The sequence below is a fragment of the Papio anubis genome, chromosome 13 (genome assembly GCF_008728515.1).
Source record: "Papio anubis isolate 15944 chromosome 13, Panubis1.0, whole genome shotgun sequence".
NCBI lineage: Eukaryota > Metazoa > Chordata > Mammalia > Primates > Cercopithecidae > Papio > Papio anubis.
In genome coordinates this window covers 79,744,397-79,771,331 of record NC_044988.1, presented here as the reverse complement: position 1 = coordinate 79,771,331, position 26,935 = coordinate 79,744,397, and the positions used below count along the sequence as shown (strand labels likewise).

The window sequence follows — 26,935 nt, the reverse complement described above, 5'->3', positions numbered from 1 at the left end:
TCATAAAATAGAGATTGCTGAATATATCACTTAAACCATGAAATATAGAATTCAATTTATGACTTTCTACTTCTAAGCCATAAAATAATATTCTGCAAACCAAATGAATGTGCTCCAAGCAAATGATAAAAGTCACAATCAGTGTTAATTAAAATATCAGAAGTTTTTGAAAGTTTTGATGCACTGGCAAAAATAGTAAAAGATAACTAAAGAGGTATAGGTTAGCATTATTTACAATACATTATACATTCAGTGTCATATATAGTTATCATTTAGCAATTTACATAAATCCCAGAGCAGCATAATTGTATTTTTCTTGGGTAAAAAAGAATCTGTGGCATTTCCAATTTGTGGGAACACGAGTAACATTCTCTCTCATTTCCCTACTGTAGAGCGCCACTGCTCCACCTTTCAGACGCCCAAAGATGTCATCATATCCCCCCACAACTGTGGCAAGCAGCCAGCCAAATTTGGGACAATCTGCTATGTAAGTTGCCGCCAAGGGTTCATTTTATCTGGAATCAAAGAAATGCTGAGATGTACCACTTCTGGAAAATGGAATGTCGGAGTTCAGACAGCTGTGTGTAAAGGTAGGTCTCTACACTGGTCAGGTTAAAAATCAAATGTGTTAATAATGCCATATAGGTGCAGTATAGGACAATCCTTCTTTGCAACTTTTGCTGCAAACCCATGATAATACGGTAGGTGCTACCCCAATATCCACTATGAGGATTTCTGATTCAAAGTGGTGGATTTACAAAATCCAATTACAAAATGCCAGACAATGACATAAGAAATACACAAATAAGGAAAATAGTAGAACTGAAAATCAGGTAAGTTTTCCATAAGACTAAAATCTTTAGGGAAGTCTTGGTCTATATAAAACAGGTGAGACGGAATTGATTTTCAAAAAAAAGCTATCAGCACTTTGAAACCTGGCATCACATTCCATTCATAAGAGGACATTGCCATTTTCTCTGCAACAAGAGCAGACCACTATGAGAAAAAGAGTTATCGAAAACATAAAAGAGTTCTTAGAAGTAAAAAAGTCCTGACTATCTCTAAGAGAAGGACAAGGGCAAATGAATGGAATGATTGCTGTTGGTAATTTAAAAGACCAAATTGAGAGTTTCCTCACAATGGAGAACTGAATGAGTAAACAAAGAAAGCACTTGAATTTCCCAACTGATCAAACCAAAAAGATGGAAGTTCAGGGATGCCAGTGACAGAAGGGAAAAAAAAAAAAAACAACTCAATGTCCATTTATTAAGGAGTTCCAGAAGGAAAGAGGCAGAGAGGAGAAGAGATAGAGAAGAATTTTTCTACCAAGAGAAGAAAATTTCTCTGAGCTAGAGAATGGCTTAATCCTTTAGACCACAAATAACTACTGAGTATTGGGTTGGCATACTTTGACTACTCGTAGTGAAATTTCCGAGTTCCAGAGTTAATGGAAAAATCTTAAATAATTTTCCCTGGCGAAAGAAAGAAATTGCACAAAAGAAACAAGAATTAGATTCACGTTACGTATCTCATTTACAACTTTAAATGCCACAAGGAAATGTAGCAATGTGTACAGGATATGGAGAGCAAATAAATATGAACTTTAGATTCCAGGTCCAGTGAAGCTATTGTTTAAGCATGAATGAAAAATCAAATACTTAAAAAAAATATTTTCAGAGCTAATATGCTACTATGTGTTCCTGTGGGAGAACATTGTTGAAGTATAAGCCCCTTTGAGAAAAAGAAGATATAAATTGAATAAAATTTTGAAGAAACAAGAAGACATGAGACTTAATGAAATCAATTCAGATATATTCAGCCAGAAGTTACAGAAGACATAATTTAACATAAATTAAAATAAAAGATGTATTTTATCATATAACAAAAACTTAGCACTACCATGACTGGTGTGCATCTGTGTAATGTTAGCACGTCTAATTCAGCACCATAGTATGAAGTAAAAAATATAATTGGCTTAAATTTGTTGTTTGCTTTGACAGTACGTTTCAGTTTCTGCTAGTTAATTCTACTTGACAGCCTCATTTTCAAGTGTAGTTTCTACCTGTCACAGTCAACATTCATTTTTAAATTATTTCGTTCAAAAAATATTTCTCAAGCTCCTATTATATGCCAGGGACCCTATAAGACAGTGGGGCAAGACATCCTGACCTTCAAATAACTTAAATTCTACTAGGGGAGAAAATTCCATTTCAAAATAGCTTGTTGAGTTTTATTGTTGGGAAGTCCAGAGGGTTATAGGATCTTGTGGAGTGGGCACCTGAAAAGGGCCTGGAGAATCAGCAAGAGCTTTCTGAGGAGCTGGGTCTAAGCTGAGAGTTCGAGGATAAGTACTAGACATCCAGGTAAAGAGAGAAGAAGGCACTAATTCACGCAAATAAAAGAACATGGGCAAAGGCCCAAGTAAAAGAAAGGCCATGGCCTGACAGTAACTCAACGTGGAAAATGAGTTCCAGTAGGAGAAAAGGAAGAAATGAGGCTACGAGGTCAATAGGTGCCAGTTCAGGATTGGGTTCGTAAGCCATGCTGAGATAAATGATCAGGAAAGCAGGTGCAGATTCTGAATAATCAGTAACCGGGATGTACAAATGTGTCACAATGTATTAATATAAACTAGATTTTTACCTCTTCCTTAAATGATCTAGAACTACATGTCAGTGTATTAATCGACTTGTGTATTTTCTGAGTTAGATGTGGAGGCTCCCCAAATCACCTGTCCTAAGGACATAGAGGCTAAGACTCTGGAACAGCAAGATTCTGCCAATGTTACCTGGCAGATTCCAACAGCTAAAGACAACTCTGGTGAAAAGGTAAGGTTTGCACAACGACGTACATCCTTTTTCAAACGAATTCTAAATATACTACAGATATGTGTGTTGAAGACTTACTAATATGCTCATGATAATACTTGTATTAGGGTTATCTATAGGGACAGAACTAATAGGATAGAGGTATATATGAAAGGGAGTTTATTAAGGACTGTTGACTCACACCATCACAAGGTGAAGTTCCACAACAGGCCATCTGCAAGCTGAGGAGCAAGGAAGCCAGTCCAAGTCCCAAAACCTCAAAAGTGGGGAAGCCAATAGTGCAGCCTTCAGTTAGTGGCCAAAGGCCCAAGAACCCCTGGCAAACCACTGGTATAAGTACAAGAGTCCAAAAGCTGAAGAACTTGAAGTCAAATGTTCAAGGGCAGGAAGCATCCAGCACAGGAGAAAGATGAAGGCCGGAAGACTCAGCGGGTCTGCTCTTCTTGCTTTCCTCTGCCTGCTTTATTCTAGCTGAACTGGCAGCTGATCAGATGGTGCCTACCCAGACTGAGGCTGGGTCTGCCTCTCCCAATCCTCCAACTCAAATGTTAATCTTTGGCAACATCCTCACAGACACACCCAGGAACAATACTTTGTATCCTTCAATCCAATCAAGTTGATGTTCAATATTAACCATCACAGTACTCTTTGTGTATAAATTCTACTCATAAATGTGAATGCTGCATCTGATAGAATAATGATCAACCTTGAATTTTTAATTAGAAATCTCAGATAAAATCCTCAAAACCAGAAACTTTTCATTCTATGGATTTGTTGTATTATTGTAGCCACTAAGATTACTTGACTAAGAATTCTTTGCCCTTTACTAGGTTCTGAGGATCTTTAAGAGAAGAAAAGAAAAAATGTAGAATCAACTATAATTCCTATTTATGAAACTATCTTTTAAAATATGGGTCCAAAATGATTGTGTATATTTCAGTCAGAAAGAGATAGCATTGGTGTTTCTTATTCAAGCTTGTCTAAATCCAGCATTATTCAGAACACAGTATTTTAATTTTCTTTGTATAGTAGCTTGAAATAATCATCCATCAGATGTTAGAAAAATAGTTCATTTAGGAATTTTACTTCCTCTTATATGTACATGGTTAGTATTCACATACATTAAGATGCACTTAAATACTATGTTATTTCTACAGTTATCTGTAAATATATATAAGTTGTACCAATCAGGATACATTGGTGCCGGGGGAATGTAGAGCGCAACATGGAAAAAATAACTGTTCTGATCATTGTGTTTAATATACTTACAATCAAGGTAGCTTTTAAATCTGATTTGAAAAGAGCAAATGTGATTTCTAGGGCTGAATGTACTTTAGGGGATTTGTGTGTTGAGCAGTCTCTCATGTGTGATATTTCCACCACATCTTTTTCTTTTCACCCTGACCCTCCTGCCTTCCCCTTATAAGGACTCTTGAGACTACATTGAGCCCATCTGGATAATTCAGGAGAATCTCTTAATTTTAAGATTCTTAATTTAGTCATGTCTGCTAAGTCCTTTTTGCCATGGAAGGTAATGTATTCACAGGTTCCAGGGATTAGAATATAGATGATCTTTGTGGGGGCTGTTATTCAGCCTACCACATGGGGGAAGAACTTGAATGTGCTTAAAAGAATAAAAATAGAAATGAAGAGAACCAATTGAGATGAAGAAGTTGAATATACAAGGAAAAGAGAGGGCAATTCATTGTGAATGGCTTCTCTTCAGAAAGTGGTCAGACCTGAAGCTTAACTAAAGGGAGTGAGAGAGTTTTGAAGTTTTAGGAGAACTGAGAAGTTTTTAAAAACTCATTCTGAGGAGGAGAGTGAGCAAACCAGAGAAATATACTAGGATTATTTGGCTACTATTGAGGGTCCATTTGAGTTTTGTGATCATGAACTTATAGAGATTAATCTGCACTATTGTGTGAATTTCTCTGACATTGATGTGACTCTCCAACACAGGCATGAAGAAAGTAAATAATTGGGTTTCTTTATAATGTAGAGTTTTGAAAGAAAAAAAGACAGAGAAACAAGGCAGTTTAGACAATTGGGGGAAAAGCCCCACTACATTTATTGTAATAATAGAACATGAACTCAAAGCAGGGTAAGAAAGAATAAAAAGAAAGAACTTATGATGCTGTCATGAACATCCTTGTACTAAGTCTTTGTCTTTTGTCTCTGATTATTCCCCCAGAAAATTTCCAAAAAGAGAAATTTCTTGGTAGAAAAGTAGGATGCTAAATTATATGTACAGTGCAATCAAAACTATAATTGTGTAACTGATATTGAATAGTCTGAACTAGAATAGGCACCAGTGGAAAAATAACTATTTTTCTACAGTCACAAGCTTTGGTTACTCTAGGGTATAGCAATAGTTCTTTCCATAATTAAAAACCACTTTCAAGGATTAGAAAGAAGAGTCTTGCTGTCTAAATAAAAACTTGAATCATGTATCCACTTCAAAGCTTTTTCCTCTTGCAGCTCAAAGGTGGCCTGACTGACTTGAGAACGGAGGAGCAATGGATATTCTTTTCCTCCTTCTATGCCTCCCCATCTCTGTTTGTGGCCTCTCTAGGGTCACGGCTGGTGGGATAAACAGAAAAATGGCTACCTCAAAGATATCCTTGTCATAATCCCTAGAACCCATGAATATGTTTCCTTACATAGCAAAGGATCTTTGTAGATGTGATGAAAGTAAGGACTGTGAGATGGGAGGATGATCGTGGATTATCCAGGTGAATCCAACTTAATCACATGAGTCCTTAAAAGAGAAGTACTTTTCCCAGCTGTGGTTACAGAGCGATGCTATAACAGAAGAAGGATTTGAGAGATGTGCAGTGAGAAGGACTCAATCTGCCATCAGTGGCTTTGAAGTTAGAGGAGGAGGACCATGCAGACAGCCTCTGTAAGCTAGAAGAGGCAAGGAAACAGATTCTCCCTCAGAGCCTCCAGAAAGGAACTCAGCCCTACTAACACTTTCATTTCAACCCTGTAAGATCCATTAGTGTCTCTAACCTATAAGACCACAAGATAATACATTTTTGTTGTGTTTGTTTGTTTTTTGCTTTTTGTTTGTTTGTTTGAGACAGAGTCTTACTCTGTCTCCAGGCTGGAATGCAGTGGCGTGATCTTGGCTCACTGCAGCCTCCACCTCCCAGGTTCAAGTGATTCTCCTACCTCAGCCTCCCAAGTAGCCGGGATTACAAGGCAAGCGCCACCACCTGGCTATTTTTTGTATTTTTAGTAGAGACGGGTTTCCGCCATGTTGGCCAAACTGGTCTTGAACTCCTGATCTAGTGATCCTCCTGCCTCGGCCTCCTAAAGTGCTGGGATTACAGGTGTGAGCCACCGTGCCTAGCCCATTTCTTTTGTTTTAAGCTGCCAAGTTTTAAGGAATTTGCTATGGAAACAATAGGAAATAAACACAGCTGGGAAAGGAGTGTTTTTGAGGAAAGCTTCAAAAGTCTTTCATTTGTTTAAGGCTGTGTGGCACTCTCTGTATTGCTGATGCACTGTGAGAAGGAAAAAAAAAAAGAAAAAAAGAAAACCATTGTTTCTCTCATGTAGTCCATGTGCAGATTCAGCAAGAGGCCCTGTAGGAGCACCACCCCCTCCCCAACCCCTTATAGTTACCTGCCATGAAGGTGCATTCTGGCAGGACCCCTTCTGCCCTTCCCCTTAGCTCCAGGCCCTGTCATACATCCCACAACCTCTCAAAACCCCTAGAGCAGGGTATAGGGCAGAACGACTCAAGCACTGCCATCTCCCCTTTCAGCCTATGTGTCTTCACCATGCCAACAACTGTTAGTGCAGGCTGACCCATGTTCAGAACAGCCTTCCTCCCAGTCTGTCCATATTGCTCAAATAAGCCTCCTGACTTCAGCATTCACCAGGAGAGATGCAGCCACCTGTCAACATTCATATATGCCCCGAAACTCCAAGGTGTGGGTGTCGGTCTCATCCAGCACCCCTCACATTGGGGTGAATCTATGGGTTTCTACTGCCTAGCAAGCATCCAGCCTGGGAATGGGATGCGGGTCTCCCTTTTCTGTAGGCACTCCCTGCCCCCTGCCAATGTTCTATGAGTGGTTGTCTGAAGCCCAGCCACTTGGTTTAAGGTAGTATTCCTCCCCATTCCTTCTCCCATGGAGAAGACAGGGGAAATGTCCCAACACTCTACCCAAGTGAATTCTCCTATTTCATATATATGTGTGTTTGTGTGTGTGTGTGTGTATTCTATATTCTATATATAGATATATAGATATATAGATAGATATAGATATAGATATAGATATAGATATATCTTGTAATGTGGGCTGGTGGTAAGTGCAAGGGGCACAGGACCAGTCCAGCCACTGCTGTGTCAGCCTCCTGGCAATTTTTCCATTCTTAGGAGCTCTCTTTAGAATATGTGATTACTTACCCTTTATACTCTTCAGCTTTAGGGCTGTAGCTGCAATTATATGTGGAAGCAATATAGTCTTTTTAAATAAAGTTTTAAAAACATGCATAAGCCTTTCATTACCCAATTATCTGTGGCAAAAATATAAGAGTGTCTATTGCATTTCACTCAAGTAAAATGAGCAAATTATCAGTTTAACTTTTCAGCAGCTTATAGTTTGTTGATATAATCTGGGATTCTTATTCTAATTTATTATAGATTAATTAATATAGTTTTTTACATTATGCATATTCCCTTCAAAAAGTCATAACCTTTGATAACACATGAACCCTAACAACCACAATTTTTCATACTGAGTATGTGTTTACATAGTTTTGGTGTTTGCTGTCAGTTCTTCACACCATGACTTTTCTCTCTTATGAGGGATTTGTTGTGATTCACCTCATTTGGTAGGTTCAGGTAGGTTCAAAATCCATTCTTTCAGAAAAAGTATAAACAGGTCGTATATTTACTAAGCCTTTGCATGTACAAGAACATCTTTTATTTCCAGATGAGCATTTAATGACTAAGAGAAAGGTAATATAGGCTGATTACTATCTTTTTTTCTGAAAATCTCCTGTTTTTTCTTCCTGAATGCTGTGAGAATTTTTAATTGTACATCAAGTTATCTGAGATTTGTTTAAGTGATGCTTGTTGTTTATCAATTTTGGTACATCGAGAGTCCTTTTTATGTACAGAGTCATAGCTTTCTTCAAATCAAAGTTTTCTTCTATATCTTAGAACATTTTTCCTATTCCATTCATTCTGTTTTCTTAAGGAACACTGATGATTCATAAGTTATATCTCTAATTTCTGTTCTGTGTGTCTATTATCTATTCCATGATTTGTACTCTAAGTTTTCCTCTGTGTCCTGAATGAGACTTTTAAACTTACCCTTTGCATCCCTGATTTAATTTCCTGGAGCAAAATAACTATTTGACTACCAAGATACAGATAAATTCACACACACACACACACACACACACACACACCATTCTATAAAATATGTAATGCTATATATAGTAATAGGTTACTTAAGTAGGTTAAAAAGGGATTCTACTTACAATGCAAGATAAAATATAAAATATTTAGGTTTCTATTTAAAAAGAAGGGTGAATGGCACCCTAAAGGAAAATATAAAACATTGGCAGGTGAAATAATGAAATCAAATGGAAATACATGCCATATTTGTAGATTAAAAAACAAAATGTTTCGTTCTAGCTTTTCTGAAAGAAAAAAATTAAAAAGCAAAATATTTATCGAATAAATATATTTCAAAGGCATTCAGCATATTTTTGAGCATGAAAAGTGATTCTGCAATGGAAAGTAGAAGAATACCTAGATTAAAGTATCAAAAAGAATAATAAGAAACAACTGGATCCACCAGAAATCAAAACATTTAAGAAAATAAAAATAAACAGAATGATGCAGTACTATTCCATAAAGATGGATTTTAAAATATCATAAAGGGTGATAATTTAAAAATACAGTGAGTGATTTTTAAGATGTAAAGTTATACTCTCAAATCATACCACACAGAAAATATATTTCCAAATTATACTTTAAATCATTTAAAAAGCTACCATCAAATATATTTGGATGCTTATCAAATCATTTCATAAATAGCTTTCTAATCTTATTTGAAATATTTTTAAAACTGCAGTGAAGAAGAAATTTATTAATTTTTCAATGGATGAAAAAATAAACATACAATTCAGGAAGTAAAAAATATAATACATGCAAACTTGAGAATATAATCTTAGCATATAGCATTAAGAAACAGCTCATTAAAGCAATTACCTGGTGCCAAATTTTTGACTTAACCAAAAATTGATAATATTTAATATACATCAGAAAATGTGGGGAACTTTGACACTGGTTGACAGTGGGAATATGAATTGTTACCATTCATTTGGAAATAAATTTTATATTATCTACTAATAAAATGTTAACATTTGGGTTTAATAATTCTGTTCATGGAACTCTATTATAAGGAAATAATAAATAAGCAAAATAAGCCAAGCACAGAAAGACAAATATCTCAGGTGAGAGCTAAAAAAAAGTGTATCTCATGAAGATAGAGAGTAGACTGGTGGTTATCAGAGGCCAAGAAAGGTGGGGGAGGGAGAGATAAGAGAAGTTAATTAATGGGTACGAATATATGTTTTGATAGAAGTCATAAGACCTCGTCTTACTTAAATCAGTAGGTTGACTATAGTTTGCAATAATCGATTGTATATTCCAAAATAACTAGAAGGGAAGAATTTTAATGATTCCAGCATAAAGAAAAGATAAATATTTAAGGTGATGGATATCTGAAGTATAGTGATTGATCTTCATAAATTATATGAATGTGTGAAATTATCACATGTACCCTGAAACTATGTATATCTATTATGCATCAATAAAGAAAATAAGAAGAAAAATATTTTAAAATTATCTGTTCAAAACTGTTTACAATGGAAATGTTTGGGTCAAACTAATGTCCTTCAACAGATTTTTCTTAAATTATCATATATTTATTCTACAGAACATTATGGAAATATTTAAGAGTCATTTTAAGTTGTAAAGACTGCATAAGAATGTAAAAGACGTTTTAAAACATAAAAGACATTTAAAAAACAAGGAGCAACATTTTGTTGTGTGCCAATTCTATAAATCATTTAAATAGGATAATCTGGAAAGAAATATGCCAGAAAACTGTGCCTTTTTCCTTTCCTCTATGTGAAATATTGTATCATTGTTAACATTACTAATAATATATAAATCAAAAAACAATAAACGCACTTTTGACGTTAACTTTCAAAATATTTATGTATCTCCAAAAGGTGTCAATCCACGTTCATCCAGCTTTCACCCCACCTTACCTTTTCCCAATTGGAGATGTTGCTATCGTATACACAGCAACTGACCTATCCGGCAACCAAGCCAGCTGCGTTTTCCATATCAAGGTTATTGGTAAGTGATATAGTTTGCTTGTTTCCCCATCCAAGTGTCATCTTGAATTGTGTCTCCCATAATTCCCATGTGCCATAGGAAGGACCCAGTGGGAGGTAATTGAATCATAGAAGTGGGTCTTTCCCATGCTGTCCTCATGATAGTGAATAACTGTCACAAGATCTGACGGTTTTATAAAGGGGAGTTCCCCTGCACATGCTCTCTTGCCTGCAACCGTGCAAGACGTGGCTTTGCTCCTTCTTTGCTTTCTGCCATGATTGTGAGGCCTCCCCAGCCATGTGGAACTGTGAGTCTATTAAACCTCTTTCCTTGATAAATTACCCAGTCTCAGATATGTCTTTGTTAGCAGCATGAGAACAGACTAATACAGTAAGTTTTCATCGAATCATTGGGCAGTTTTGTGAAAGCAATCCAGAACCCCAGAGACCACTTCTCCTTTATGATCAACAACTCCCTTGTCACTGATTCTTCCAACTGGCATTGAAACTTGCTCAAACCACTCCCTGTTTGAAACCTACATACCCTTTAACTATCACCGCTTCTTTTTGATTTCTTCCCATATGAACCCACATGAAAGTTCCCAATGCTTGCCATGTCTTTCTGCTTAATTGCCATTTATTCTGAGTCACCCAAGTCTGGCTTCTGTCCCCTTCACTCGTGTAAACTACTGTCATCAAAGTCACCAGTGATCTCTAGTGTTACTCTGTACTTTTTGGTCCTCATTTTACATAATCTTTCCTCATATTTTACATTTATTTAATTTTTTCAGCGACAGGGTCTCACTCTGTCCTCCAGGCTGGAGTGAGTGCTGTGCCACAATCATAGCTCACTGCAGCCTCAAACTCCTAGGCTCAAGCAATCCTCCTGCCTTAGCCTCCCAAATAGCTGGGACTACAGGCATGTGCCAGCACACCCAGCTAATTTTTTTATTTTTTATTTTTTTGTAGAGACAAGGTCTCACTGTGTTCCCAGGCTGGTCTCAAACATCTGGCCTCAAGTGATCCTCTCACCTTGGCCTCCCAAAATGCTGGGATTATAGGTGTGAGCCACTACACTCAGCTACATTGTACATTATTAACCACACACTTCTTATCAAAACTTTTTCCTTCCCTTAGCTTCTTTGATGTTAGTCTTTCCCATCTTCTTTTTTTTCCTCCGTTATTTTTATCTAACCTTCTTTATTTCTTTTGTGGGTTTCTCTTCCTCAGGCTAATTCTCAAATGTTGATCATCTCTAGGGTTTCAGCCCTGGCCTTCTCTTTCTCTCTTTGCAGTTTTCCTGAGTGATTCTGTTCACTGACAACTCCCATATTCCTATTTCCAGTTCAAATCTCTTTTCTGGAATCCAAACTGGACTCTGAAAGCCTCGTGGACTTTCCCCATATTAATGCCTCACAGGCATTTCAAACTCACCCAAATTATTTCCTAGCTCAGAAAAGGATGCAACCAACCACCTAGCTACCAAGCAAAAACATTGGAAGTCATGCTTGACTCCTTGCCCTCTCACCAATATCCAAGACGGTATCAGGTGCTGTTGGTTTCACTTACTTGATATCTCTGAAATTTGTCCCATTCTCTCCATCCTCAGAGCCACCATGGCGGATCAGTCCTTTTAAATCTTTTGAGCCTGGTTTACTGTATCATCTCTCAATTGGTCTTCTGCGCATTACCAAAACAAAATACATGGAGAGGTAGGCTACGTAGCAATCTGTAGTGGGCAAGAGCATGGACTCTGAACCCAAGCTGCTTAGGTTCGTGTTCATCTGCACCACTTGAAGTCAAGGGTTGCTGCTCCATACCTCAATTTCTTTATCCAAAAATAAAATTAACGAATGTATTACCTCATTGTAAGATTTTAAATTTGTGATAATATATAAACCACTTGATCTAGTGCCTGCCATACTTTAAGCTCTGCGTGAAAGCTAGATGACAACATACTGACATTTTGCAATATTTATCTCAGGTCTATTTTTCTTATGTTTATTTTAAAATTCATTATGTTAAATTCATTTTGTTTTTAAAATGTTACATAACTTATTGAAATAACTAACATATATTAAACTGGTTCCTTACCCTATACATTACAGGTTTTGGTAAAAGTAGATGAAAGAAATCCAGTAAAAATCCGACTATTTCACAAGGCTTAGTTTTTAAAAATTCCTTTTTCCATGTTGTTTTAAACATGAGCATTTCCATTTGCATGAAAAATATGTTGGATTCTCAAAAATCTGACACAGTGATTTTAGACTTGGAAATGTGGTCAAAAGTTTGCCAAGTTTTAATTTTTCATAATGAAGAGTCAACATAGTGAAATGTGAAATGTGTACTCAAGTGGCTACTAGACTTTAACTGAATTCCCAAATTATAAAAGAGAGAGGGCCGGGCGTGGTGGCTCACCCTGTAATACCAGCACTTTGGGAGGCCGAGGCAGGCGGATCACCTGAGGTGGGGAGTTCCAGACCAGCCTGACCAATGTGGAGAGACCCCATCTCTACTAAAAATACAAAATTAGCCAGGTGTGGTGGCACATGACTGTAATCCCAGCTACTTGGGAGACTGAGGCAGGAGAATTGCTTAAACCTAGGAGGCGGAGGTTGCAGTGAGCCAAGATCGCACCCTTGCACTCCTTTATTCAGCAACTTGTTTTGAGCACCTGTTATAGAACAGATGCTGTGCTATCTAGTGGAGATCTGAACAAAAGGGACTGCATCACTGGTCTACAGAGTGTACAGTGTAGTAAAGTAATAAACCTAAGGTCTGCACTAATGAAATAACAAACATGAGGAAAAGACAAAAATTGAACATATGTTCACGAGACTTAGCTGAAAATGGGAATCCATATATTCTCACAGGTGCAGTTCAGTTAATTTCAGAGTATGTATTTGCATGTTTCTTGGATAGGAATACTTGGTCTTAATGCTTGTGGCTACAATTTAATAGCTTACTGACCTCAAGCAAGTTTCTTAAGTTTGCCTCGTCTAACATTCTTCACCTACAAAATTAGAAAAATGATGTTTTTGCTATCTCCCTCAAACCTCAAAGGCATGTAATAAGAACATTTCAGATGTATAAAATGCATAATTAAATTAAAATAAAATTATTTCCTATACACCCTCCTTTTTAATTTAATTTTAAGTCAGGATACAAGTGCAGGATGTGCAAGTTTGTTACATAGGTAAATGTGTGCCACGTTGGTTTGCTGTACCTATCAACCCATCACCTAGGTATTGAGCCCCGCATGCATTAGCTGTTTATCCTGATGCTCCCCTTCTCCTCCAACCCCTGAAAGGCCCCAGTGTGTGTTGTTCCCCTCCCTGTGTCCAAGTGTTCTCATTGTTGAACTCCCACTTATAAGTGAGAACATACGGTGTTTGGTTTTCTTCCTGCGTTAGTTTGCTGAGGATAATGGCTTCCAACTCCATCCATGTCTCTGCAAAGGACCTGATCTTGTTCCTTTTTATGACTGCATAGTATTCCATGGTGTGTATGTACCACAATTTCTTTATCCAGTTTATCATTGGAGGGCATTTGGGTTGATTCCATGTCTTTGCTATTGTGAGTAGTGCAGTAATGAACATACACGTGCATGTATCTTTGTAATAGAAGGATTTATATTCCTTTGGGTATATACCCAGTAATGGGATTGCTGGTTCAAATGGTATTTCTTGTTCTAGGTCTTTGAGGAGTCACCACACTATCATCCACAATGGTTGAACTAATTTACATTCCTACCAACAGTGTACAAGCGTTCTTATTTCTCCACAGCCTTGTTAGCATCTGTTGTTTCTTGACTGTTTAATAATTGCCATTCCAACTGACGTGAGATGGTATCTCAATGTGGTTTTGATTTGCATTTCTCTATTGATCAGTGATGTTGAGCTTTTTTTCATATGTTTGTTGGCTGCATAAATGTCTTTTTTAAAAAAGTGTCTATTCATGCCCTTTGCCCACTTTTTAATGGGGGTTGTTTTTTTCTTGTAAATGTAAGTTCCTTATAGATTCTGGATGTTAGATATTCATCAGATGGATAGATTGCAAAAATGTTCTCCCATTCTGTAGGTTGTCTGTTCAGTCTGATAATAGTTTATTTTGCTGTGCAGAAGCTCTTTGGTTTAATTAGATCCCATTTGTCAATTTTTGCTTTTGTTGCAATTGGTTTTGATGTTTTTGTCATAAAATCTTTGCCCATGCCTATGTCCTCAATGGTCTTGCCTAGATTATACACCCACTTTATTGTTCTTTATTGACATCCTAAAAACTCCACCACATTCAATCATGGCTTTGAAACCTGGCTCACTCACCCCACCTCACATCCACCCTTCAGCCTGGGTTCCAGTGCTCAACAACACAGACTCCCAGTGCTTTAACTTCTACCATGATTTTCATCCTCTGTCTCCTTTCCCCACTTCCAGGTTCCCACTTTGTTCTTTGTCTTCACCTAGAATTTGCCAACCTTAGAAATCTTTAGCTCCAATGTTCCACCTCTGGAAATAATCTCCTGGCCTCCCAGCAGTAGCCCACCCACACTAACATCATGCTTATTTTGCAACATGACTCGGATCTCTGGCCCATGGTCCTTCCATTTAGCCATCTATTAGCCCTTGTCTTCACCCTTCAGATAAGAGGAACATCATGGGAATGACAGGTGTGGTCATTTCATTCCTTCAGCTTGTCTGGAATGGTTCTCTTCCCTTCCAGTTGGGTCAGCTCAATGACTGTGGACAGAACTCACAATTTAAATGCCCACCACGTCAGGAATTGCCTTTCACACACTTGTGCCCAAGATAATTTTAGGAAGGTGGCATTTTTTTCTTCAACAGATAGGGGGCAGTATAGCAAAAGCAGCTCTTTCCTTTGATGTTGGAGATCAGGGAAAAGACATCAAAGGAGCCACAGGGTCAGCCTTGTTTCTTACAAGCTCAAGGCTGTCTGCCAGCACAAACTGACTTCAGTTCTCTTTTGAAAACCTCCTCATCATTTATGAATATCAGTTGTAACTTCTTTGATTTCACGTTCTTTAGATGTAGAACCACCTGTCATAGACTGGTGCAGATCTCCACGTCCCATCCAGGTCTCAGAGAAGGTGTATGCTGCAAGCTGGGATGAGCCTCAATTCTCAGACAACTCAGGTGAGGTGACAAGGACTTTGTCGTCAGCATAGTAGCACTGAATTCTTTTTTAATTTAAAAAGCTTTTTAATAGGATAAAAGAGAAAAAGCAAATAAAAACTGTCTAAGGAGAATCAATAATTACATAAGTTAACATGTTTTAATGCTAGGATAATTATAAGTTAACGTTATTAAACTTACCTATCCATGAGGGTTTTCCTAATTCAGTATTCCATGGGTATTTGTTGAACCTGCACTAGGTGTTGTACCTAGCAGGGTTCTAATGAATTTCTTGAGTCTCCAAGCTTATGTGGTTCTAGAGGCAGAAACCATGCATTTTAACAGCATCTCTACTGCAAGTCTATATATTCAGACTCAGTTCTTAAATACTTGACAAATAAAATTATAAAAGATCATAAGATAGTAGAAAAAAACTAAGCAAATACAACTGAAGTTTATTTTAAGGGTTTCAGTAAAACCCAGAGAACAACAAAAAAATGCAAATTAAGTAATTTCTTAATTAAAATCCCAATGTTGTAGCAGACTTACCTATTGCCTAGTTGCTTTGTAGGACATCTCAAAGGACTTTGAGAAAATCAGTTGTTTATCAAAGAAAGCCTTAATTTAATGGGGTTGTTGAATCTACTATTTCTATGTTACTGTATAAATATTAAATCTTTTATTTTCTACTAGTGGGCAAAGCAACACGGAATGCCCAACTGATCTGCATAAGTAGGACATGAAACTTCAAATCAAATAAGAGACTAATAAAGTGACTACAGGCTGGGTGCGGTGACTCACATCTGTAATCCCAGGACTTTGGGAGGCTAAGGTGGGCAGATAACCTGAGGTCAGGAGTTCAAGACCAGCCTGGCCAACATGGTGAAACCCCGTCTCCACTAAAAATACAAAAATTAGCTGGGCGTGGTGGCAAGCGCCTATAATCCCGGGTTGCAGTAAGCTGAGATCATGCCATTGCACTCCAACCTGGACAACAGAGTAAGACTGTTTCAAAAAAAAATAAAGTAAAATAATGTGAATACAACCCAAAAATTGGCTGCCTTCTTTCCTTTCCAGGGGCTGAATTGGTCATTACGAGAAGTCATACACAAGGAGACCTTTTCCCTCAAGGGGAGACTATAGTACAGTATACAGCCACTGATCCCTCGGGCAATAACAGGACATGTGATATCCATATTGTCATAAAAGGTATTGTCTTCATAAGCCCCCAGAATTCTAGTTGACATTTGATACATGTCATTGCTATAGTGCTCTGTTTTATAAAAGAAAATAGGCTATGAGCATTAGATTTTTACAGTTAGAAGACCGACAGGTTTTATTTAGGTTTTCCATTGTCATTCCTTGACCTTGTGATAGATAAAAATATTTTCTCCCAGAATAGTCTTTAGTTAACATTTCGTTAACATTTTCTCTAAGGTTACAATGTATTATTGACATAATCCTATTTTAAATGTTTGAGAAAACAGATTCTGAAAATATATTTGCTGTATAATGTTATCTGGTTTTTGCTTTTATTAAAGGAATGTCAAAAATAAGGGCAGGGCATGGTGACTCGTGCCTGTAATCCCAGTGCTTTGGGAGGCTGAGGCGGGTGGATCACTTGAGATCAGGAATTTGAGACCAGCCTGGCCAACATTAGTAAAACCCTGTCTCTACTAAAAATAAAAAAATTAGCCAGGCATGGTGGCGTGTGACTGTGGTCCCAGCTACTCAGGAGGCCGAGGCATAAGAATTGCTTGAACCCAGGAGGTGGAGGCTGCAGTGAGTCGAGATAGCACCACTGCACTCCAGCCTGGGCGACAGAGCAAGACTCTGTCTCAAAATAGTAATAATAATAATAATAATAACTCCAAGTCAGAAGTACTTTACCTTTTTATAAAACTATGCACAACCTCTAATTACACATAGGTACAGCTTTTCAATGTATGTCAATCTAGGACCAAAAAGCAGGCGTTGTCCTTCTCTTGCACTAAAGACATATGGTAAAAGCTTTTCTAGAAATAGTGGTAGACAGAAGGAGTCCTTTTCAAAATTCCACTTAAGTTCCTGGAATTTAATTTATGCTTCTTGTACCACTATATATGAATAATACAATTTTTTTTACACAGGTTCTCCCTGTGAAATTCCATTCACACCTATAAATGGGGATTTTATATGTGCTCAAGATAGTACTGGAGTCAACTGTACGTTAACTTGCTTGGAGGGCTATGATTTTACAGAAGGGTCTACTGACAAGTATTATTGTGCTTATGAAGATGGTGTCTGGAAACCAACATATACCACTGAATGGCCAGACTGTGCCAGTAAGTTTTAATTTTATTCTAGACTTCTTTAATGTGTGTGAATGTGTGTACATTTCTAAATGTTAAAGAAGAAAATTGCCTTATAATAGGAATTAGTGGAAAATGGTGCCATGAATTTGAAATGTTTGTGAATAAGAGAATTACTCTTTCCTGGATTTAAAATATTAGCCACTAGAGTCTTGTTATAAATTGTATTGCTGTAGGACAAGATTCAGTTTAAGGCAGAACCATCTGAGCCTTCTCATTATTTATTAGAAATATCTAGAGACTTGACAATGTGTAATTCTGGACCTGTAAACATGAATTTCAAGTTTCATAGTGGCCAGGCATGGTGACTTATACCTGTAATCCCAGCACTTTGGAAGGCTGAGGTGGGTGGATCACTTGAGCCCAAGAGTTCAAGACCAGACTACCATCTCTACAAAAAAAAAAAAAAAAAAAAAAAAAAAAAAAATTGGTTGGGCATGGTGGTGCGCTCCTGTGGTCCCAGCTATTCAGGAGGCTGAGGTGGGAAAATCGCTTGAGCCCTGGAGTTCAAGGAGGCTGCAGTGAACTTTGATTCACGTCACTGTACTTCAGCTATGAATGGAAGATAAAGAATAATATATCAAAAGCAAACTCTTCACTGGGTAACTGAGTCCAGTGCTGCTTGGTACATGTTTTATTATGATCAGTTAATGCCTAAAACAGAATGAGACCCTGTTGCACAAAACAATAGAGAAAAAATTCTTATAGTCTGCAGAAGAGCTGACTTTAAAATAAAATCTAACATATGTGATGGAATAAAATACGTCAATCACAGTCTCTTCATATTTAACTTAGATTTTAAACCATTCTATAATATTAAATAAACATTATTATAAAAATAATCTAATGCATTCATTTAGTGGAAATAAATATTCTCTGAAGTGAATCTTTGATTCACTACCATAGATGGAATTTAAATACCAGTGTCTTGGAAAAAAATATGAAACCCACTTAACAGAGCTATTTTCCCTCCAGACTGCAGTAGTAAATAGAAACAATACCATTCACTTCTTTCATAGATTGAGACGGTGGGATGCTAGTAGGACACTGTCCCTGAATTCTTCAGGGGCATTTTGCAAAGTCTGCCGTGCAAGCTTTTGATCCAGGGAGAAATTTATCTTTATGACAATTACACTTTCAAGGAATATGGTTGCAGAAAAGTAATATTTAGAAATGTTTCAATGCCTAATTTTTGAAAATATAATATGTATGCTATCTAAGATATAATAACTTTGAGCCAGCCAGGATTTTTCAAAAATTCCCAGGAATAGAATGAAAACAATTTTTATATATCTTCTTCCCTTAAATACTCACTTTTTTGTATGAGTGGAAGATAAAGAATAATATATCAAAAGCAAACTCTTCACTGGATAACCGAGTCCAGTGCTGCTTGGTGCATGGTTTATTATGATCAGTTAATGCCTAGAAACTCTCCTTAACTGCCATCTCTTGTTTTTATAACAATCCCACAAATTATGTTAGAATCAAAACATTAAGTTTCAATTATTTCATAGAAAGTCAAATCTTTGTTTTAAAAACACTAACCAACTGAAGCTGTTTTGTCCAACATTTTCTAGAAAAACGTTTTGCAAACCACGGGTTCAAGTCCTTTGAGATGTTCTACAAAGCAGCACGTTGTGATGACACAGATCTGATGAAGAAGTTTTCTGAAGCATTTGAGACTACCTTGGGAAAAATGGTACATCAATAATAGTCATTGATTGTCCTTTTATAAAGGACGTTATTAAGGCTTTCATAGCCTTTCTGAGTCATTTACAACTGCAATTTCTCATCCTATTTCCCTCTTCTTTGTGATCCAGACATGTACCTAATATTTAAAATTATTCATAGATTTTGAACTTCTAGAATGACTTAGAAGTAAATATGCATTAAAACGTTTTTGAATCTTTTAAAACATCCTTAGGAAGTCAGAGAAGCTTAAGATCTGGATGGTTTGAGAATGTCTTTATTATTTAAAGTCTGACAAAAATGCCTAACATAGTAGGTGGTATTTTGTTTATGATAAGAAGATAATTGGACACTTAAAAGATAATTATACATTTAAAAGATTTAAAAGATGCATTTTTGTTTAGAAAGGACTCTTACAACAATTATTAAAAAACAGACCAGGTGCAGTGGCTCACGCCTGTAATCCCAGCACTTTGGGAGGCTGAGGTGAGTGGATCACGAGGTCAGGAGTTTGAGACCAGCCTGGCCAATATGGTGAAACCCCGTCTCTACTAAAAATACAAAAAAAAAACTAGCCAGGTGTGGTGATGTGTGCCTGTAATCCCGGCTACTCAGGAGGCTGAGGCAGGAGAATCACTTGAACCTGGGAGGTGGAGGTTGCAGTGAGCCAGATCGCGCCATGTACTCCAGCCTGGGCAACAGAGCAAGACTGCCTCCCCCACCCCCCCCCCCAAAAAAAAGAAGAAAGAAAGAAAAGCAAAAAGAAAAGAAAGCAGAGCAATATATATAACTGTATTGAACATCTTCAAGGCAGGAACCATACTAGATATATATTTGTATGCCTTGTAGACTGGGTAGCACTTTATTTATTTGCTAACATTTTATTGTGCTGCTTACTGTATGCCAAGCATACAATACACCTAACATATTAATGAATGTCCATTCAAAAACACTTATTAAAAACGTTATATTTAAATCTATTCAATAAAACCAAATTCCAAAAAGAGAAATAATGTTGTCACTGTTGCTAGCAAACCAAGAAAATATTACACCCATTAGGCCTCTGTTACTATAGACCTATACTTGAAAGGCAACAATATGCTCACACTAATTATACTCCACCCCAAAGTGGTAAAGAAATCTTTAAAATATTAAATATTTTTGTGTGTGTTAGACTCAGTGTCTACCAGACACTAAATTGTAGCAGGTTAAAGATGCTATAAGGGATTAGAATGTACTATTAAATGCTTATTTGTTCATTTAATAAATATTTAGTAAGTATATCCTATTGTAGACACTAGGGATTTAGATCTGAATAAACAGGCAAAACTCCCTGTGCTCACAGAATTTACATGTTGATAAATACACCAACAATAAACAAATTACAAGGAAAATATGTAGCATGTCAGATGGCGTATGCTATGGAATAAAATAAAACAGAAGATGGTAAAGCCTCGCTAGGTTCCTATTTGAGAAGAGGCCTGAAGGAGTGAGGCAGTGAGCCATGAGCATATCTAGGGGAAAAGCGTTCCAGGCAGAGGGAGCAGCAAGTGCAAAGGCCCGGAGGCAGGAGTGTGTTTCGGAGTTTGAACCACCGTAAAGACATCAGAGTGGCAAAGGTAGAGAGGATGAAGGGCTGAGTGATACATGGTCAAAGAAATCACATGTGGAAGAGGAGATGGGAGTAGGAAGAGAAATCAGACTGTGGAGAGCCTCGAAAGTCACTGTAAATCTTTGCCTTTTACTCTAATTGAGATGGAAAGCCATCTGAGGGAACAACTTACTGATGACTTTGGGCTCTAGGAGAAGCAGAAGGTAAGAGAAGAGAGTAAAAAAACCACATAGGAAAGGAAAGCAAGAGATGATGGTGGCTTGGGCGGCACTGGAGGTGGTGAGAAGTTAATGGATTTTTTTATATCTTCTGAAAGTAGATTCAGTAGGACTTGCTGATACATTGGAGGTAGATTGTGGGATAAAAAGAAGAGTCAAGGAGGCAGAGTGTAAAAGGGCATAGGTCTAGGTACTGGGTACTCATGAGGATGGAAGTGTGTGAACGAAGTCTCTTTTCTGAGTTCAATTTTGATCAGCGTAAAAAGATGATCATCTGAGAGTAAAAATGGGGAGGAGTTGTTGGAGGCTTAAGAAGAGAGAAGGTGGTGTAAAATAATTTTCTAAGAAAGGATGAGTAAGTATGCTAAAGAATTGTGGTAAGATTGGCAGCCAGCAAGGTTACATTTTTTCTCAAGCCTTAGTTGACCATGTAGTACAGGTGTGGGAAAGCAGAATGATTAATTTAACCAAGGGTAAGTGTTGTCCAGACAAACAAATTGAGGAAGAGGCTTGCAAGGGAGGAGACGTTCCATGGTGATGGACTATGGAATTTTAGATGAGTAAACAAAGACATGAAGACATGAGGGGCTAAAGGAGAGGCACTAGGGTCAATGGATTATACATTCTGATGAAGTCAAGGAACTGTTGGATTCCTGAGAAGAGGAGAAGGTGCAGTTTCTGACAATGACAAGGTCTGAGGGTATGACTACGGGAGAGAGTGACAGAGTAAAGCTATAATACAAGAAAGAAGAGGGAAAGGAACTGAGAATCCAAGGAGATGGAAGGATTTGCTAGGTGTCTATAGAAATCACCAAGAACTATAACAGGACAGTTACCAAATGTTCTTGGAATGAGGGAGTGACACAGAGGGTAAATGCTGCAGGTGACTGTCACCAGAAGGGTCAATGAATGGTAGAGTTGATGGCATGAGCTTCAGAACTGTGAGCCTTTAAGGAGATGTGAGGGAGTGTGATCTGGAAACAGCAATAAATAGTGAGAAGGACCTTCCTCCACTTCCAGTCCTGCCACCAATTCCAGGATTCTGGAATTTCTAGTATTTCTAGAATATTTTCTGGAAAAAGTTCCAGAAAATTGGAAAGGTTTTAGGGCAAAGGTGAAGAGAACATAAAGAGAAGAGGTAGAAACTAACAGATTTGCTAATTACTGACTGAGCTTCAGAGGGCATAGAGGAAGGCTTGGGGGATTGGGGAAGAAGAGTGGAAGATGGGGTCAGAGAAAGGGTTCCAAGGAGCCATATAGGATGAAGATTTAGAGCCAGGAGATATCCCAGGAGCCCTGGGTTTCTCATGGTGAGTGACATAAACAGAGATAAAAGGTGTGAAACTAATCCTGGTGACCAACAGACAGTTAGAGGCCGCAGGGGAGGAGGGTCAGAATCCCTTTGAGGAATGTGCAGAGCTCTGGGGCCCTCCCTTCCCTCCTGCTGATGGAGATGTGAAGGCCGGGGGAGCAAAGTTTTTATCCAAGGCATGCAGGAAAGTGATTTACACTTTATCCTCTTCATTTTTTACTTGCAGGTCCCATCATTTTGTAGTGATGCAGAGGACATTGATTGCAGACTGGAGGAGAACCTGACCAAAAAATATTGCCTAGAATATAATTATGACTATGAAAATGGCTTTGCAATTGGTAATTAAATTCTGTGGCATCGGTAGTTGGCAAGACTAATCTGCAAAATAAGAATAATTCCAGAAAAGTGAGGCAAACTAGAAACGTTAACTTTTGTTAATGTATTCATCAAGTATTTTAAGTTGGCTAAATAATTTGATAATGTGCTGAATGATCACTAAGGATATATCAAATTTTAGTAACAAATAAATTATTTAAAATTATTTACCAGGATTCTTAAAAATGACAAAAACTAAGAAAACCAAGTCACGTATGCTGGTAAAATTCAAATGTTGGTGTATCCTAAAAGAGAATAGTAATAAAGTCCTAACAGCAACTTTGATATGGCATTCAATGTAAGTTACAATGAAGTCATTAACATAAAATAGTTACACATGTAAAATATTCAGATTCCTCACCAAAAATATGTTAAGATTTCATTTATTCAAGTCTAATATATCTTTAAGTGGAATTGTGATGTTTTCTCTATGTTTACTGTGAGAAACATATGTTACTATGTTTACTCTGAACATTTTTATTAAGATTATTTTTTGCCAGGCATGGTGGCACACACCTGTAGTCTCAGCTATTTATGGGGATGAGGTGGGAGGATCCCTTGAGCCCAGGAGTTCGAGGCTGCAGTGAGCTGTGATTATGCCACTGCACTCCAGCCTGGGCAACAAAGTGAGACTAGGTATCAAAAAAAAAAAAAAAAGATAATAATAATAATAGTGTTATCAAAGTAGTGTAGTGGTTAAATACGCGGACTCTACAACCAACTACTTAAGTCAAAATCCTGGCCTCACTACCTACTAGCTGTGTGATCTTGAGCAAGCTATCAACACACTCTGTGCCTCAGTTTCCTCACCTATATAAGAGTACTCACCTCATGTGACCATTTTAAGCATTGAATGAACAAGTACAAGTCATGTGCTTAGAAGGTTATGAGATGGTAAGTATTAATTTGCATTACAGCAGACATCTTTTCCATTTCAAATACTAATCATGTTTGTAATATTTTTGGTGATTTAGCATTAAGAGTGATGTTGACTGTTGCTTTCGATTTTTAAATACTTTTAAATATCATTTGTACATATATGTTTATTAGACAATTTTTAAAATGCTTAAAAACAAAAAATGAAATGAAGATAATCCACAACCCCAGAAAAAGCCTGTTAATACATGTATATATTTATAACTATATATGTAGATCTACATATATATACACCATACTATATATACTGTATACATACCATACTATGATATATACATATTACTACATATATATAACTGTTTATTGTATATACACTGACACTATTTTGAACACAAATTCTTAATTAACATTGTATTGAGGACATTTTTATTCACTAAATATCCTACTTCAATACAGTTTGAATAGCCACATATTATCCCATTGATCAGTTTACCATAATTTATAGAAATAGTTCCCATTGGTAGATTTTGGGTTATTTTCAGTTGTTTACTATTATGTACAACACTTTAGTGAACATTTTGGAAATTAAGGTTTTAGATAGGAAAAAGTAAGGTGGCATTGTCAGTAACATATCTAGAATAATCAACCCTCTTCTATTAAACACCATCCAGGTTTCCCCTCCCAGATTGTTGGGGTAGGTTGTGGGGGCACAAGATTACACCTAGAGTCAGTTGTCATCACAAGTCTATGAGATGAGCAATATTTGTCATCTAATAAGGGTCCAAATGGCAGTTCTTGAGAGAAAGGCATGGGCAGGTGGCACACATGATCCTGTGATACTAAAAAACAAGCATTCCTCCCTAAATGTATTCCCAGTAGTCACAAGATCGGTATAACATTTATAACCATGCCTTGGCAGGTCATAATGTATGAAAAATAAACAACCAATAAATATAATAAAATTAACTTGACTTCATAATAATCATGTAATCAAAATTAAAACTAGGCCAGGCAAGGTGGCTCACGCCTGTAATCCCAGCACGTTGGGAGGCTGAGGTGGGCAAATCACCTGAGGTCAGGAGTTAGAGACCAACTTGGTCAACCTGGTGAAACCCATCTCTACTAAATACACAAAATTAGCTGAGCGTGGTGGCACGTGCTTGTAATCCCAGCTACTCGAGAGGCTGAGGCAGGAGAATCACTTGAACCTGGGAGGTGGAAGTTGCAGTGAGCCAAGATCATGCCATTGTACTCTAGCCTGGGCAAAAAGAGCAAAACTCCATCTTAAAATAAAATAAATAAAATAAATAAAGTGAAATGCAATTTTTGATCTGTCAGATTAACAAACAAGAATTATGGGGAAAAAATCATATTCATACGTTGTGTAGAAAGGAGAAATTAAGAGGGCATTTGACAGTATGTATCTAAAGGATTTTAAATGCCCATGCACTTAGACCCAGAAATTTCATTTCTAAGAATATTTCTCAAGGTAAAAATCATGCCATTGTGCAAATATGTACCACATTTCATAAATTTTGAGATGCATATTTTTCCTTTAGACCTGAAATTGGGATGTATCTTCTAACCAATGGTATCTTAGATTTGATTAAATATTGTATGTGTAAGGATGTCCTAAAAATTTGAAATAACCTAAAAGTCTAAAAATAGAAACTGCAGGTTTGTGTTGTACCATACAAGAGAGTATTATGCCGCCATTTCACATAGAAATGCCATAAAATTTGAAAAAGATTACTAAATAATACATACATAGTATAATCTTGTTTTGTTAAAAGTGGGTTGTTTTTATTCCAGGTTTGTGTGTGTGTATATGTATGTATGTACGTATGCATAAATGTATATCCGTGTGTATATTTATACATTCATAGTGGGAAAAAAGCTTGCCTAAAATGTTCGTGGTGATTATTTCTATGTGGTTTCTAGAATTATAGTCATTTTTAATACTTTTCTCTTTGCTCATTTTTTTCTTAACACCTACCTAATGCTTGTGGAGAAAAGGCTTAAGTAAAAAGATAATATTAATCCCAGTTAATTTTAACAGCCAAAAGCATAAATAAAGTCAAAAAGTTCAGAAAACAATTTACTTAAGTGGAGAGGCCTATATAAATATAAATTATTGTCTAAAGTACATAACAATAGTATGGCCAGAATAATATTAATGTGGTTTTATAATAAGTCAAATACTGAGTTTGACAGCTTATATATTTTGTCTCATTTAATCCAAAGACAAATCTATCAGGTAAGAATCATCTCAATTTATAAATGAAGAAACTGAGGCTCAGAAAGATGAAAGTAACTTGACTAAGATTATACAGCAGCATACATCAAGAAGCCACAATCTGAACCCATGCAGTTAATCACAGTGATATCAAGGGTATCTAGAGAATTCCACGTACCCTTGTTGCCTCCAGTGTGGTTGTATCATAGAGTCATTTAACTTATGTGCTGCCTTTGTAAACTACCCTTACCTTTAAAATATGATGAAAGCATCTTGAGTTATCTTCACAAGAGGAGATCTGTTTATGTATATTAATAGTTTATAAGGTCAATTTTAGAAACAGAAAAAAAGGATTTGGGAAAAGCCTTGCAAAGAAGTAGAAATTGATTAGAATTTTGCACCCAGCTCTTATTTACCTCTAAAATTTACCTCTAAAGCTAAAATAATTAACTATTAACTCAAAGATAGAGTGGTATAAATGCCCTGGTAGCTCCATAGAGATTTTTCTTTCTTCTTTTAGTGTATTTCATTGGTAATCTATATTAAATATGAAGTGACCAGAAATTACAATGTATGTAACATTGTAGACCAAACCCTGTATGGAGTATATTATGAGCATTTGAGGAAATAGTCAAGTGTAATTTCACTTGTGGCTTAACATTAGAACCTAAATGCTGATGAAAAAGCAACTGTGTGATCATTTGTGTCTCTGCCCCAACTCTCCAGGACCAGGTGGCTGGGGTGCAGCTAATAGGCTGGATTACTCTTACGATGACTTCTTGGACACTATGCAAGAAACACCAACAAGCATTGGCAATGCCAGGTCTTCACGGATTAAAAGAAGTGCCCCATTATCTGACTATAAAATTAAGTTAATTTTTAACATCACAGGTAAGGATAAACTGTCTGAAAAAGTAATATTATGGAAAATT

At 36.9% G+C, this 26,935-nt stretch overlaps 1 protein-coding gene across 2 annotated transcripts in view; it reads left to right on the top strand.

Moving 5' to 3' along the window:
- SVEP1 (sushi, von Willebrand factor type A, EGF and pentraxin domain containing 1) overlaps positions 1 to 26,935 on the top strand; it is a 225,022-nt gene that overhangs the window by 80,892 nt on the left and 117,195 nt on the right. For both annotated transcript variants that reach the window (XM_031654388.1, XM_031654387.1), the window contains exons 7-15: positions 393 to 590; positions 2,710 to 2,828; positions 10,098 to 10,227; positions 15,248 to 15,355; positions 16,412 to 16,543; positions 17,464 to 17,658; positions 19,263 to 19,384; positions 22,743 to 22,854; positions 26,730 to 26,894. In XM_031654388.1, the coding sequence (XP_031510248.1) occupies positions 393 to 590; positions 2,710 to 2,828; positions 10,098 to 10,227; positions 15,248 to 15,355; positions 16,412 to 16,543; positions 17,464 to 17,658; positions 19,263 to 19,384; positions 22,743 to 22,854; positions 26,730 to 26,894 (1,281 nt within the window). The remainder of the gene's footprint in view (positions 1 to 392; positions 591 to 2,709; positions 2,829 to 10,097; positions 10,228 to 15,247; positions 15,356 to 16,411; positions 16,544 to 17,463; positions 17,659 to 19,262; positions 19,385 to 22,742; positions 22,855 to 26,729; positions 26,895 to 26,935) is intronic.